The sequence below is a fragment of the Molossus molossus genome, unplaced genomic scaffold (assembly GCF_014108415.1).
Source record: "Molossus molossus isolate mMolMol1 unplaced genomic scaffold, mMolMol1.p scaffold_m16_p_12, whole genome shotgun sequence".
In the NCBI taxonomy this organism is placed as follows: Eukaryota; Metazoa; Chordata; class Mammalia; order Chiroptera; family Molossidae; genus Molossus; species Molossus molossus.
This window is the reverse complement of record NW_023425347.1, coordinates 83,224,312-83,237,726: the sequence shown is the minus strand read 5'-3', so window position 1 is coordinate 83,237,726 and position 13,415 is coordinate 83,224,312. Positions and strand designations below refer to the sequence as shown.

Genomic DNA, 13,415 nt, shown 5'->3' with positions numbered 1-13,415 from the left:
TATTACCTTTATAAAGCAGGTACTAGGAATAAAGCAAAGAATAAGACAAAACCCCTGCCCTCTTGGAGCTTTTACTCAGTGAATGAAACAAGACAATAAGCAGCAACTCCATAATACAATGTCACTGGCTCTGACAAAAAGTAAGTGTAGAAGAAAAGACTATGATGTAGTGGGGAAGAAGATTTAAATAAATCAAACAAGGATAATCTACCCTCAGAAAGAAGTTAAAATATCTGTGACTAATACACACACAGACACACAAAGCTATATTATTTTTACGGAATATGAGAACATTTTCTCTACCCTACTACATTATTCCCACTCATCAAGGCCCAAATGAGCTCACTAGATTTGATTTAAAAGGCTTCTGAGCCCTGGCCAGTTTGGCTCAGCAGTTAGAGCGTAGACCCGTGGACCAGAGAGTCCTGGGTTCGTTTCCCACTAAGGGCATGTACCTTGGTTGCAGTTTGTACCCAGCCCTGGTTGGGGTTGTGTGGGCGGCAACCAGTCAATGTCTCTCTCTCATATTGATGTTTCTTTTCCTCTCTCTCTCTTTCCCTCCCTCCCTCACTCCCTTCCTCTCTATCTGAAAATCAATGGAAAAATATTCTCCAATGAGGATTAAGAAAAAAATAAAAATTAAAAAAGTTATTCAAAAGGTCAAAGGAAAGGTGAGTGGGCATGGTGCCTGAAGAAAGAGGTAACCCTAACTATTCAATCCTGTTTTAATGAGAGCAACATGTTTCCTCTTGTTACACTCCTTAGAAATCTGTAGGATAAACCAAAGTTTTTAAGTCAGCTGCCAATATTCATATATTTTAATTTCATCAATAGGCATTAAGTCTGGGTTTTATGGAAACAAATATATAAAATTTCATAAGTAACACTTTAACACCTAATAAAATCGTAAGTCTGAAAATCTACCTGTAAAACACTATCCAAGGAGTTAAGTTTACTACCCATCTTCACGATATAAAAGCCATTAAATTCAAACTTCAAAGGTACAGACTTAAATAGTGTTTGAAATTTACCAATACTTAATAAACAAGTAGATAGTCAGCGGGGTATTTTAATTAATAATTATTCATCCTTCCACAGCCCACCATGCTTGGTAGAATCAACATCTAGTCACCCCAATCTAAAACGCTCAGAAATCACTCTAAAGCCTTTTCTCTCAAAATGCAATATTCAACAGCGAATCAGCTCCAAGTTCACCACTTGCACTTGTATTCAACCCAGCAGTCAATATTCCTCTTTCCTTTGTTTCCTGTTCTTCTTTTTAATAAACCCTCATCCGAGGATATTTTTATTGATTTTTTTGTTTGTTTTGGTTTTGTTTTTGTTTTAGAGAGAAAGGGAGGGGGAGGGAGGGAGGGAGATGTGGAGGGAGAGAGATGTGAGAGAGAAATGTAGATCAGTTGCCTCACGTACTCGCCCTGACCAGAAATGAAACCTCTTGGTGTATGGAACTATCAACTGAGCCTACCAGCCAGTGCTCTTAAAGAAAAAACAACAATAAAACCAAGCATTTTAAAATAGAAAAGAATAAAATTTCATCAGGTATCAAGGGCACATACCTCAGGATAAAAATGAAATCAGCCCTGGCCTGTTTGGCTCAGAGGTTAGAGTGTTGGCCCATGGACCCATGAGACCAGGGTTCAATTCCAGCCAAGGGCACAAACCTCGGTTGCAGTTCATCCTGTGTGGGTGGCAACCAATCAATGAGCCTCTCTCATCGATGTTTCTGTTTCTCTCCCCCACCTCTCCCTCCTACTCTGTCTGAGGATAAATGAAATAGTGTCCTCGGGTAAGGATTAAAAGGAAAAAGAAATCAGAGGTAAGTAGAATGGACGGAATGTCACTGACTCTGCAGAAAGTTCCAACAATTAGATTTGGAATAGTTAGTGTACCTAGAATACAACAAATGCTTTCTAATGCATCAAGTCCAAAAAGGTCAAAATCAAAGTTAAAAAGAGCCTCTCATTTCAATGACTGACTAAAGAGTTCATCAAGAAAAATCATCTTTTTTCAAAATATTTTTTTACTGATTTTCAGATAGAGAAGACGGGAGAGGGAGAAAAACATCAACTGAAAAACATCAATCAGCTGCCTTCTGCACACCCCCTACTGGGGATTGAGCCCACAATCTGGGTATGTCCCCTGACCAGAAATCAAACTAGTAACCTTCTGGTGCATGGGAGGCTCAATCCATTGAGCCACACCAGCCAGGCAAGAAAAATTGTATTTTCTAAAAAATAAATAAATAAAACAAAAACAAAACACACACATACACACAAACAAATAAAAGCAAAACTGGCAAAATTAACATTGGAACTAAAATATGGCTGCTTATTAAAAATTAATGCTAATAACTTTTCCACAGTAGGATTTGTATTTGTAGATGACAAAAAACTGAAATTCAAATGATTATTATGCCCATTTTATAGCTAAGGAATCTATATTCAGAGAAGTTATACAACTTGTCCTAGTTGCAACCAGTTAGTGGTAGAACAAATCACAAGTTTTTACATAACTAGACATCACAATATGGTCAGAAAACAGCACAAATTGTAAAACAATAGACTTGTATTTAAATTTTAGAAACTTCATATTTGTGTGACCCTAGGCACACAAATTCCATTTCTTAAATCTTATGATGGGAAGTCATATAATCTATAGAATTACAGTAAGTAAAAAAAAATTATATGTAGAGCACTTAGTTTTAAAAAGAAAGCTTTCAGCCCTGGCCGGTTTTGCTCAGTGGTTAGAAAATGACCTGTGGACCGAAGGGTTTGGAGGTTCGATTCCAGTCAAGGGCATATACTTGTGTTGCAGGTTTGATCCCCAGCCTGGGTCGGGGTTGTGTGGGAGGCAACCAATCAATGTGTCACTCTCATTGTCGACGGTTCTCTCTCTAAAATTCAATGAAAAAATATCCTCAGGTGAGGATTAACAAACAAACAAACAAAAGGAAAGCATTCAGCCCTGGCTAGTGTGGCTCAATGGCTACAGCATCAATCCACGCACCAAAGGGCCTCAGGTTCAATTTTCAGTCAATGGCATGTACTTGGGTTGCAGGCTTGATCCCCAACCCCAGGCAGGGCAATGGGGGGGGGGGGGGGGGCAATCAATCAATGTGTCGCTCTCACATCTATGTTTTTCTCTATCTCCACTTCCTTCCATCCCTCCCACTGTTTAAAAAAAAAAAAAAAAAATCAATGGATAAAAGATCTTTGGGTGGGAATTAACTAAAAGAGAAAGAAAGCTTTCAGTAGGAAGTATTTATTTCTATCTTTTTTGTTCAGTCTATCAGAACTAATTTTAAAACACAGTAATTACTTCAGTCTTTAAAATCCACAGAGATTTAGCAGTCATTTAAACACAAAGATCATCACAGAAATAAATACAGACTATCTAAAAAGAGTAGCTATGAACAAATTCATTAATAGGGATCACCCATTCTGTCAACAAATTCCCTTACATACTTGGTACTAGCATTATATCTATTGCAAAGAAAATCATATATTAGCTTTCCAAAAATTATCTTACTGTAAAAATAATGGTCCAAGATAAATTACCTAGAATTTCAAAACCCATGGTTTTCCTATAATTTTGTGGAACCTAAAAAAATAAACAGTGAGACTGATTAAAAAAAAGAAAGGATTCTTGTTTGGATTGTGTCATGTAAACATGTATGAGGTGGTGTGTCATCTCAGAAGGGAGCTTTAATTTCACAATGCATATGAAAAGCATAAATGCTCATTTTACTGCTGGAAAAAAATTCACCTTCCAGGAATTTAGTCCATGGAAATAATCTGCAAAGGACTTACGTAAACAATATTTATCAGTCTTATTTTTTAAATGTTTTTATTGATTTTAGAGAGAAAGAGGAAGGGAGAGGGACAGAAAGAAACATCAATGAGAGCAAAACATCAATGAGACAGAACCAATGATCGGTTGCCTCCTACACGCCTCCCTACTGGGGATTGGGTCCACAACCTGAGCATGTGCCCTGACCTGGAATCAAATCTGCAACCTTTTGGTGTATGGGATGACACTCAACCAACTGAGCCACACCAGCCAGGGCTATCAGTCTTATTTATAACACCAAAATATTGCTAAGTTAAATATCAAATAATAATGGACTGGTCAAAATAAAATATGGGATCTTCTTTGATGTTAGTAAATGTTATTAAAATGAATATTAACATGAAAACTATAAAAGTAGGATGCAAAACCATGTGAACAGAATAATCCCAATTTTATTTAAAAATTCATTAAATCATGCTGAAATGACAGATAATATTGGTTTCTTCTGACATAAAAAAATATATATGTGGTTTTGTTTTTGAGTTTTCCAATTCACCACAACATTCAGCAACAGGGGTTACTCGTAAGCAGAAGAAAATGACCTTTATAAAGTAAAAAAGACATACTCAGTTTGGCATTTAATTATCCATTCCCAGCTCAATTTAAAAGCTCTTATCATTGTAAGTTAAAACAGACATAATAGGTTTAAGATTTATATCCAACCCAATAGATGTTATAAAGAAACAGTCTTACAAACCAGTACCTCCCCTTCAGTGCAAGCTACTTGTAACAGAGCCAGAAGGGATCTGAGAATGGTGCTTCGCAGTTAACTACAGTATGGCAGAAAGAAAATTTACTATCAGTATGATACCCACTTTGTCATCTGCTAACCATGTACCCTAATTGGTCAATTCTCTAAGTAGTTTTCTCATATGTAAATTATATATCATTATTTCACCTAATTACACAGACCAAGAACTTGATTCACAAATGGCATTCAGTAAGCAAAGCTAAGTCTGAGCCTAAACTCAGACACAAACATCAGAGGTAAGTCATCCATTCACAGTGTTTCTCTACTTGAACCAACATTACCTTTTAATTATATACAACTAAAATTCACACTTAAATGACATACATTTTGTTAACATTTACCTGCTGCTGCCCTTGCTGAGCCTGGGGGGTGGTCTGCTGATTCGCAGAATTTGTTGCTGCTGCAGCAGCAGCAGCTTGCTGCTGGAAAAGACTGGCAGGGTAGACACCCCAAGGAGTGACTCCGTAATACTGGTGAGGGACCACAGCTGGGCCTAAAAACAGCAAGAGAAAGGTAAGACAATTTAGACTAGTAAGACTAATCTCAGGATTTCTAAAGACTACATATGACGCAGATCTTACTGTAAAATATTAATTTAAGAATATATTGATTCTTTCTAGCTAATCATTAATTCTATTTTTTAATAGAAAATATTATGCACAATCCCCACACCCAAATCTTCTAAAGCCAGTAATATATTCCAGCTCTAGAGGAAGAAGCTAGTAAGGACGAAACACTGGTGATATCGAAAGGGAGTATAAATGGCAGAAATAGGAAGGGGTGAGTTTAAGAATACATGGAGGAATTGGCCTTGGTTGGGAAGAAGGCAAAGGTATGCTTTTCTACAAGAAAGAAAGGACATAGGAAAGATATAGACGAAGTTTGTTGTTAGAAGGGAAATAAATGGAGAGTTTGTGTGCTTAAAGTGATGGGGGGAAATTAAGCTGTACTCTGCTTTTAATGGTAAGGGTGGCACCTGAGGTGACAGATAGGAACAGAGATCCTGGCGCTTCATAAACTCCAGAAGCACGAAAATCTATCAGTCTTCTGACAGCAAAACCCAGACATCCCCAAAGAACCTCTCCTGCTCAATTTCTCCTTTTTTTTTTTTTATCCTCACCCGAGGACATTTTTCCATTTTTTGTACAGATAGAGTGGGAGGGAGAGAGAAGAACAGAGAGAGAGAGAGAGAGAAACATCGACGTGAAAGGGACACATCGAGTGGCTGCCACCCGCACGACCAACCAGGGCCGGGGACAAACTGCAACCGAGGCACATGCCCTTAGCGGGAACCGAACCCGGGTCTCTCCGGACCGCAGGCCGATGCTCTAACCACTGACCCAAACTGGCCAGGGCTCCTGCTCAATTTCTAAGAGGCTTGGTTGTCCTATTTCTATTTTTAAAATCACAACAGTAATTCAATACAAGTACATTCAACATTGGTATCTAAAATTTAAAATTTAAGTCAAAGTTAAAAACAAAAAATATTAACACCTTGACTTATTACAGACCTGCTCAGTACCCTAACACAACTAGGCTTTCGGCTTTAAACTAAATTATCTGTTCACCTTCTTTCACAAGGTACAGCTGCAATCTTTGCCAGAGTAGGCAACAGAGAGGTAACAGCTATATAGATAACAACATGGGTGTGGCAGAAATCTAAACCACAGAATTTTCTAAAGCTGGGTAGCAAGAAACATCAAGGTTGCCTACTTGCCAACCAAGACAAAAGCTCAAGGCCAACTCCTCAAATCCTGAAACATATCTCCAGTTAGAACTTTCTTAGTTAAAGAACAGAGTTTAAAATATTTAAAACTTTATTAATAACCCCATCTTATGATGGAGTTCCTTCCAAAGAGTTGTTTCAAATATAGCTATTCTGACATTAATCCTATAGCAACATATACTTCATTAATAGTCAAAATAGTGTTTTCTGTTCCCCCATTTTAAGCTTCTAAAACGCAGTCAAATGATATCACTGCCCAATGTTAATTTGGCATTTTGTGTACCAGTATGTTTAGCGAAGATCAAGAAACACTGTGAAACATTACATCTGCCTACAAAAGCTATGTTATAATTGAGCTATATTATTATAAAGCAAATGGGTTAAAACATTTTTATCAGAAGCTAAATAGTCTAAAAACCATACCTCCAAGTTAAAGAGAGTGGTTGGCCCCCAAACTCTCTGGCTAATGTTTACAAAGAGGAAAGTCTTGCGCATTTAAAGAAAAGAATGAAAGAGAAAACACAGTGAAGACCCTATCTGTGCCTTATTTTCTTCATATGCAAAATGGGTATAGTAGGTGTTAGGGTATTGCTACATCTACCTTGAAAGGTTAGGTTGCAACCTGCAATGATATTCCCAAGGTCCCCCCAAAAGCCAAGAAAGCAAATCCCTTCCTATTGGGCACAGATTGCTATTAGCATAAATATTTAAACTATTGCTTACATTTTCTTTAACTGACATTCCCACTACTTTCTCTGGTCTTGTGGCCTATGACTGAGTTTAGGAAAATACCCTAGGGTGCATCATTACTTAAACTTGACTCATCTGGGTGCCTATTTTAATTCTGTGTGATTAACACTCCATAAGAATATGTGGTTCCATAGTTTGGGTAGTTAACATGTCCAGTTTTGTGTGAAAGCACTTAAGCCATTTTCAGTCTGGCTCAGCTAATGAGTACAAAAAACAAGATTTTCATCACCAAATTGATCTCAGTGAGGACAAGCATGTCAGGGACAACTCAGACAAGTTCTCTATTTTAAATAACAGATAGTAAGTTAGTATGGGAAAGTCAGTCAGTCGAGAAAGTACAGATTATACAACTTAATAACATAGATCCCTGGCCAAGTAGCACAGTTGGTTAGAGCATCATCCTGATACGCAAGGCTGTGAGTTTGATCTCTCATCAGGGCACACACAAACAGCAACCCATGAATGAATCAATAAGTGAAACAACAAATCAATCAATCAATCTCTCTCTCTCTCTCTCTCTCTCTCTCTCTCTCTCTCAACTCAATAAATAAATTAAAATTTTTTTAAGATAACAGATATTATACAGTATAGTGAAGTGCATTCATGGGCTTTGAGTTAGACCTAGTTCAAACCCTAACTCTACATTTAAATTGTGTAATAGCAAAAAAGACAGCTTTTTGAGCCCCAAATTCCTTACCTATAAAATCATCATTTAGCACTCAGCATAATGCCTGGCAAACAGTTAATAAGTGGTATTTAGCAAAGACCATGCTTCTAGGAAGAGCTTCCTAATTCTCCCCCAAAGGCCAAGAAGGAGCAGGGGAACTACACTACATGTTCCCACCACAACCCATACCAAAATGTGAAAAATCCTAAAGAAAATATGAATATCTATACTGCACTTGAGTTCATAATTACAAATCACATGCTATACAATAAGTGAAATCTTATACTCAGTCATTATTAACATGACTTGGAGCTTTCTGTCCCCAAAGAATATTTATTTTAGAAGACATTTAGTTTTTCCGAATGTTTAATTCAATCTACCATGCATTTATGACCCCACTATGGTGATAGCAACTGTGCCAGAGTCAAAAAACAAAAGTGCCTGCCTTTGAAAGAGTTCAGTCTCAAGGGAAAAACAAAAACTACTCATGTATACATCCACAAGCACATAAATACAAAACAATATTGAGTACTAGAAAAAGAACAGGGAAAGGTAAGCAAAAGAAGGCTTTCTAGAGATGGCAATGCCAGCTAAGGAGCTTCCCAAGCAAAGAATGGGAAAAGAGCTTACTCAGGAGACCACAGTGTCCAAAGACACCGAGACCTAAACCACCATGTTATTTACAACAAGCTAAAATCAGTTTAGCATTGCTAGACTGACTGTATGGTGTGAGCCAATGGTAGTCGATCTGGAGGGGAAAAAGCAGCATGCATGTCAAGATATCAATGTATGAGTCATAGAGAGATCCCTATACGTAATGGGCCCCAATCCTCGTTAATCCTAAGAATGTCATGACACGTCATTAAGAATACGAATTTCAAAGAACAATACATCCCAGTCACCACCAAAGTATGTTATAATGATCAGCTATGTTTGATAATAACCACCACATACTACATTAGGGTGAATAACACAGAAAGCAATGACGGGTTTAAGAAGGATAAAGGGATAAGATATGTGTTTGAGAATGTTTTCTTGAGCAATTTTGGGAGGCAGAGGAGGAGGAAGAAGCAAGGAAATTAGGAATATGTAAGATAGAACAGCTGCAAACGTCTAGGCAGCTTTAAGGACCTGGACTGTGATCAACTAGAGGTATTAGGAAGACCAGGGTAAGGAGATAGAATCCCAAAATATATTTAAGCAACTTGTAGCTTCATGGGTCAAGAATGCCTCTACAGGAGGTGGCTGATTAGTTTGCCTTTGAACAGACTCAAGCTAAGCAGAGCTACACAGCTGACAGATAGATGGCACTAGAAATCAGGAGAGAAATCCCCACTGGAGACATGGATTCACAAAAAGAGTGTAAAGAACACAAGCCCAATTCTAATGACTTTCAGCAGGTGAGAAAAATCCTCATGCAGCAGAATGTCTCACCTAGAGTCGCTGCTGCAGCCAATCCAGCTGTGTAGGGGTCCGTCCCTGGGGGAGCAGCGCTGATGATGTATGGATTGGGGACAAACGCAGCGGGAGCTAAACCTGCTGAAAACATACCTGTCAGTAAAAACAAACTTAACTAAAACTACAGCCCTACCAAATACCTACATAGTTTGGGTACTCATTCCAGGCTGTAGGTAAAGGGGGGAAAAAGAGAGAGAGAGAAGAAGGATAGGTGGAGACTAAAGAAAAAATTTTAAAGATAAACAATCACTATACTAAAGATTATGGTGACATTTACCTTCTGTCCTTTTTTTTGAACCTTTGCTAAAAAATTACAATTAAACTGTTAGGCAGCTTTTAATTCGAACAATTTCTAAAACATGACTATAATTATAACAAGCTAAAATAGAGCAATTTAAAAGACATTGTAATGGAATGAAGTGAAGGACTTATTCCCATTTAAAATAATTTTCCACACAGTTTTCCTCAAAGAAAATGTCTGGGTATTTATAAAGACAACTATCTTCAAGTATAAAATACTCGACCCAGGCAAAGGCCTCTATGCCTGGCCTTAATATGGCTGGAAGCAAGTCTTTTCTTCCACAGCAGACCACAATCCATGATTGGCAGTCTCCTTTCTATTCAATCATGTCATTTTGACACATTAAAAAATACTTCTACTAAACACACTGTGTGTTTCAGAGACATTAAAAAGCTCAGGGGTAGGGATAGGGGTCTAGGCAGTAAGACAAAAATATGCATGGCAAAACAATTGTTATAGAAGAAGGGCAAAGCTACTTTAAAGACCAGTAATTATATAAGAATACTTTTTAAAATACATGCTGCAAGGGAAATGGATTTATAGGTACTACTTCCTACTTAATAAGAAAAGATATATTCACAGTCTTTACAACCCCAACAAGGACAAAACTATTATTATTTAATCAATTCCATCCAATCTTACCAACAGAGTTGATGCTAGCCACCACTGTAGTAAATACCTTAAATCCTGAAAAGGCTGAGGTAGAGCAATAACAGCTGGATATTAAGAAATCTTATGAGTTGAGGTGTAGAAGGTTGCCAAAAATAAAGAATATAGCTACAGACAACAGGGCAAGAGGAAAAAGCCATTTACTTTGAGGGATCTGCCTGGGTTTCATAGCAGGACTATCCTAAAATGATGGCCACACCAACAATCAAGGAGCTATATAGGCTTGAGAACTTACCAATGTGAGGCTGATGAGCAGCTGCTAGTGCATACTGCTGCTGCTGGGCAGCTGTCAACTGCTGGACAGCAAGCGCATTAGGTCTTTGGAACAGCTGCGATAAGAAAAAGACATGATGAGGTCAGAGAAACTGTCTCACAAATAATTTAAAAATCCCTCTGAATAAAAATTTCTATATGCCCCACTGAGGCATGATACGAAAAAATAAAATGTTCTCATGCTCTACTCCATTCACATGGCATCATAATTTCTGTTTTCGCTCTTTCTTTACCTCAATTTGGTGTGTCCAATTCCCATTTGCAGACTACTTCACAGATTACATGTCCCCAAACAACAAATGTCCTAGTGATTGTCAAGAGGTCTGAGGGAACCGCCTAATCCAAGGCACACAAAAATTAAACAAAGGTACTAAAAAATGACTTACCACATTGCCCCTAGTGTTATCTCCCAACCGTTCTTTCAGACCCCCACAAAAATTCTGAATTAATCCTTACCTACACACATTTTGGAAAGGAAAATGAAAAGTAGTCACCTTGTCCTCTGGCTGCCTCTTCCTGGGGAAATGATATTGGATACATTCCTCAACTAGTGGCTTATCATAATGAGTAAAATGGACAATTGCCCAACTTTTGGGGGCTCCTGAGTTTCCCGGGAAGTACAGCTACTACTAACAAAACCTGAATTATGTACTCAGACCTAGCATATGTTCCCATGAAAAGGAAAGGAATTCAAAGAATCTTAATACAAGGTCAATCATTCACTCAATCATTCTAAAAATATTTATGAAACAAATAATATGTATTAGGCACTGTGCAAGGAACTAGGGATATACAATGAATAAAATGTTCATACATTTTAGTATGAATAGTATTGGTACAAAGAAAGGGGAAGCCAGTAACCTGATTTTGGATTGCTCTGACAAGCCTCCTTCCAAGCAGTCATACTGAAGACTTCTGTATTTGCTGGAATCAGACTGAGAGCACTTACTGAAGGGACCTCCCTAGAAAGACGTTCAACCTACCTGCTCTTTCTAAAGCACTTTTCAACAGCTCGACTGACATCACTGAATGCTATATAATAGACACCAAGGATCTTGAATTACAGACGTCTTCACAAAGAGACCCGATTATTTCACACATTAGGAGATAACGTAGTTCCACCAACTCAGCTTAATTATCGTCATGACTGAACTTTTAACGGAAAGATTTTATCCTATAATTTGGCTACTTCTATGCCTCAAATATATGATGAATATTTTGAACATATTCACCAACTTCACCTCTTACCTCTTTCTATATATTTATCTTTCTAAAAACCAGAGTACAACTTAGTCTTAACTTTTACAATGTCAAAAATAACCATGTAGATACTTGGTTTTTTTTCAAAGGTTAAAGATAAGAAAAACTTCATTTATGTTGCTACTTTATAGGCATTGATTAAACATCAAGTCTTCAAAATAATTACTGGACTATACTAACAAACATATCAAAACAATCTTTCACTTCCAGGAAGGGAGCCAATCAGTACTATGTGGTAACTGTGATCTTGGGATTTTTCTCAAGTTGGTTTCACATTTCTGTTTTATCTAAATGATGGTGTAGTTAGAACACCTATCAAAAGGAGGCAGTCCATCAAAACAAGGGCAGCCAGGAGGCAGAAAACAAGTAAAACTGTGGTAGGACAATTTTAACATTTTTTTCAGAGATTATTAAAATAGCCCATAGTTCCACTAAATAGCTACTTTCTCTTCATTGGCTCTCCGGAATTTTCCTAGCCTAAAACACTTTGAAATATTTAACATCTCAGACACTGCTCATGGGCAACCTCTTCCCTTCACCCTGCTGTAAACAAAATAATTCACTTCATTCAACAAACATTTTTTTAGCACATTATCAGATAGATGCTGTGACATAGGAAATAAAGATGATACATTCAGAATATAAATCTTGAGGTTTTCTTGATTTACTAACCAAAAATAGTACTCCAATACCATTCCATGTGGTTTCCCCTCACTTCAGATTTTTAACATCACATAAAACTCATCATATGTATGTGTACTGTAAATTCATACAAATAAACAGTGTGTGAATACCATAAAAGTAATAATTCCGCGTAACATAAGTTTGTGGTTCTAACCACCATGTTACCACACTTTTGAAAGTAGGAAGCATTACTTTTAACTAAAAAAAATACAGGCCCTACGAGAACTTTCATATATCCTGTATTTGAGAGGTGATTATTATCTCAGTGATTATGGTGACTAAAAAAGAAATTATTTTTTTAATGCATTTTGCAGTAAACAACAAAAGTAAATGATGCATCTACAGCAGGCAGATCTGATTACAGATTACAGTGATTCTGGCAATTCTCTTTATGTAAATGGTCCAATATTAACTGGAAATACAGGGTACTGAAAACAAAATTGGGTAATTGGCAAGAGATGGATTCCAAAGGATCCTGAAAAGCTCATACAAATGCCATCTGCTAGGCAAAGCACTGAGATTTGTAAACATTTTCATGATTTTCACAAAGCAAGCTAATCATAACTGAGAAACACAATACTGTGAGATTTGCAGAAAATGCTTATTTTAAGGTATAATGATAAATGTGCCACTATTGATTACAATTTACTTGAGTAGAATTCATAAGTTGTTCAAGAGACTAAATATAGAAGAAATATATTGATTATTTCAAGATTTGGAAAATATACAAGCAAGCTGGTTTGACTCCCTTCTCTACCACTATATACAAAAGAGACCCTTGTGGGGTTTTATTACAGAAAAAAAAATCTTGGCAGTCAAAATTATGTGACTGGCATACTGCTGGCATCTTATAAAATATAGCTGCTACTACTACTGTTGTTATCAATAACTGTTAGCATAAAAATATTGTTAAGTTTTCAGAATATGGAGAAGTAATATCTAAATATGAAGTTAGCAAATGTAAAACACTATCCTCTTCAGCACTCCTCCCCACCCCAATAACATA

At 37.1% G+C, this 13,415-nt stretch overlaps 1 protein-coding gene across 25 annotated transcripts in view; it reads right to left on the bottom strand.

The window, feature by feature from the left end:
- The window catches only part of PUM1 (pumilio RNA binding family member 1), a 131,703-nt gene that overhangs the window by 39,850 nt on the left and 78,438 nt on the right, over positions 1 to 13,415 (bottom strand). For 19 of the 25 annotated variants that reach the window (XM_036256365.1, XM_036256366.1, XM_036256376.1 and 16 more), the window contains 3 exons: positions 10,428 to 10,521; positions 9,199 to 9,315; positions 4,963 to 5,114 (listed from right to left, as the gene is read on the bottom strand). In XM_036256365.1, coding sequence (XP_036112258.1) covers positions 4,963 to 5,114; positions 9,199 to 9,315; positions 10,428 to 10,521 — 363 coding nt within the window. The remainder of the gene's footprint in view (positions 1 to 4,962; positions 5,115 to 9,198; positions 9,316 to 10,427; positions 10,522 to 13,415) is intronic. The other 6 variants (XM_036256370.1, XM_036256369.1, XM_036256379.1 and 3 more) reach the window with 3 other exon arrangements.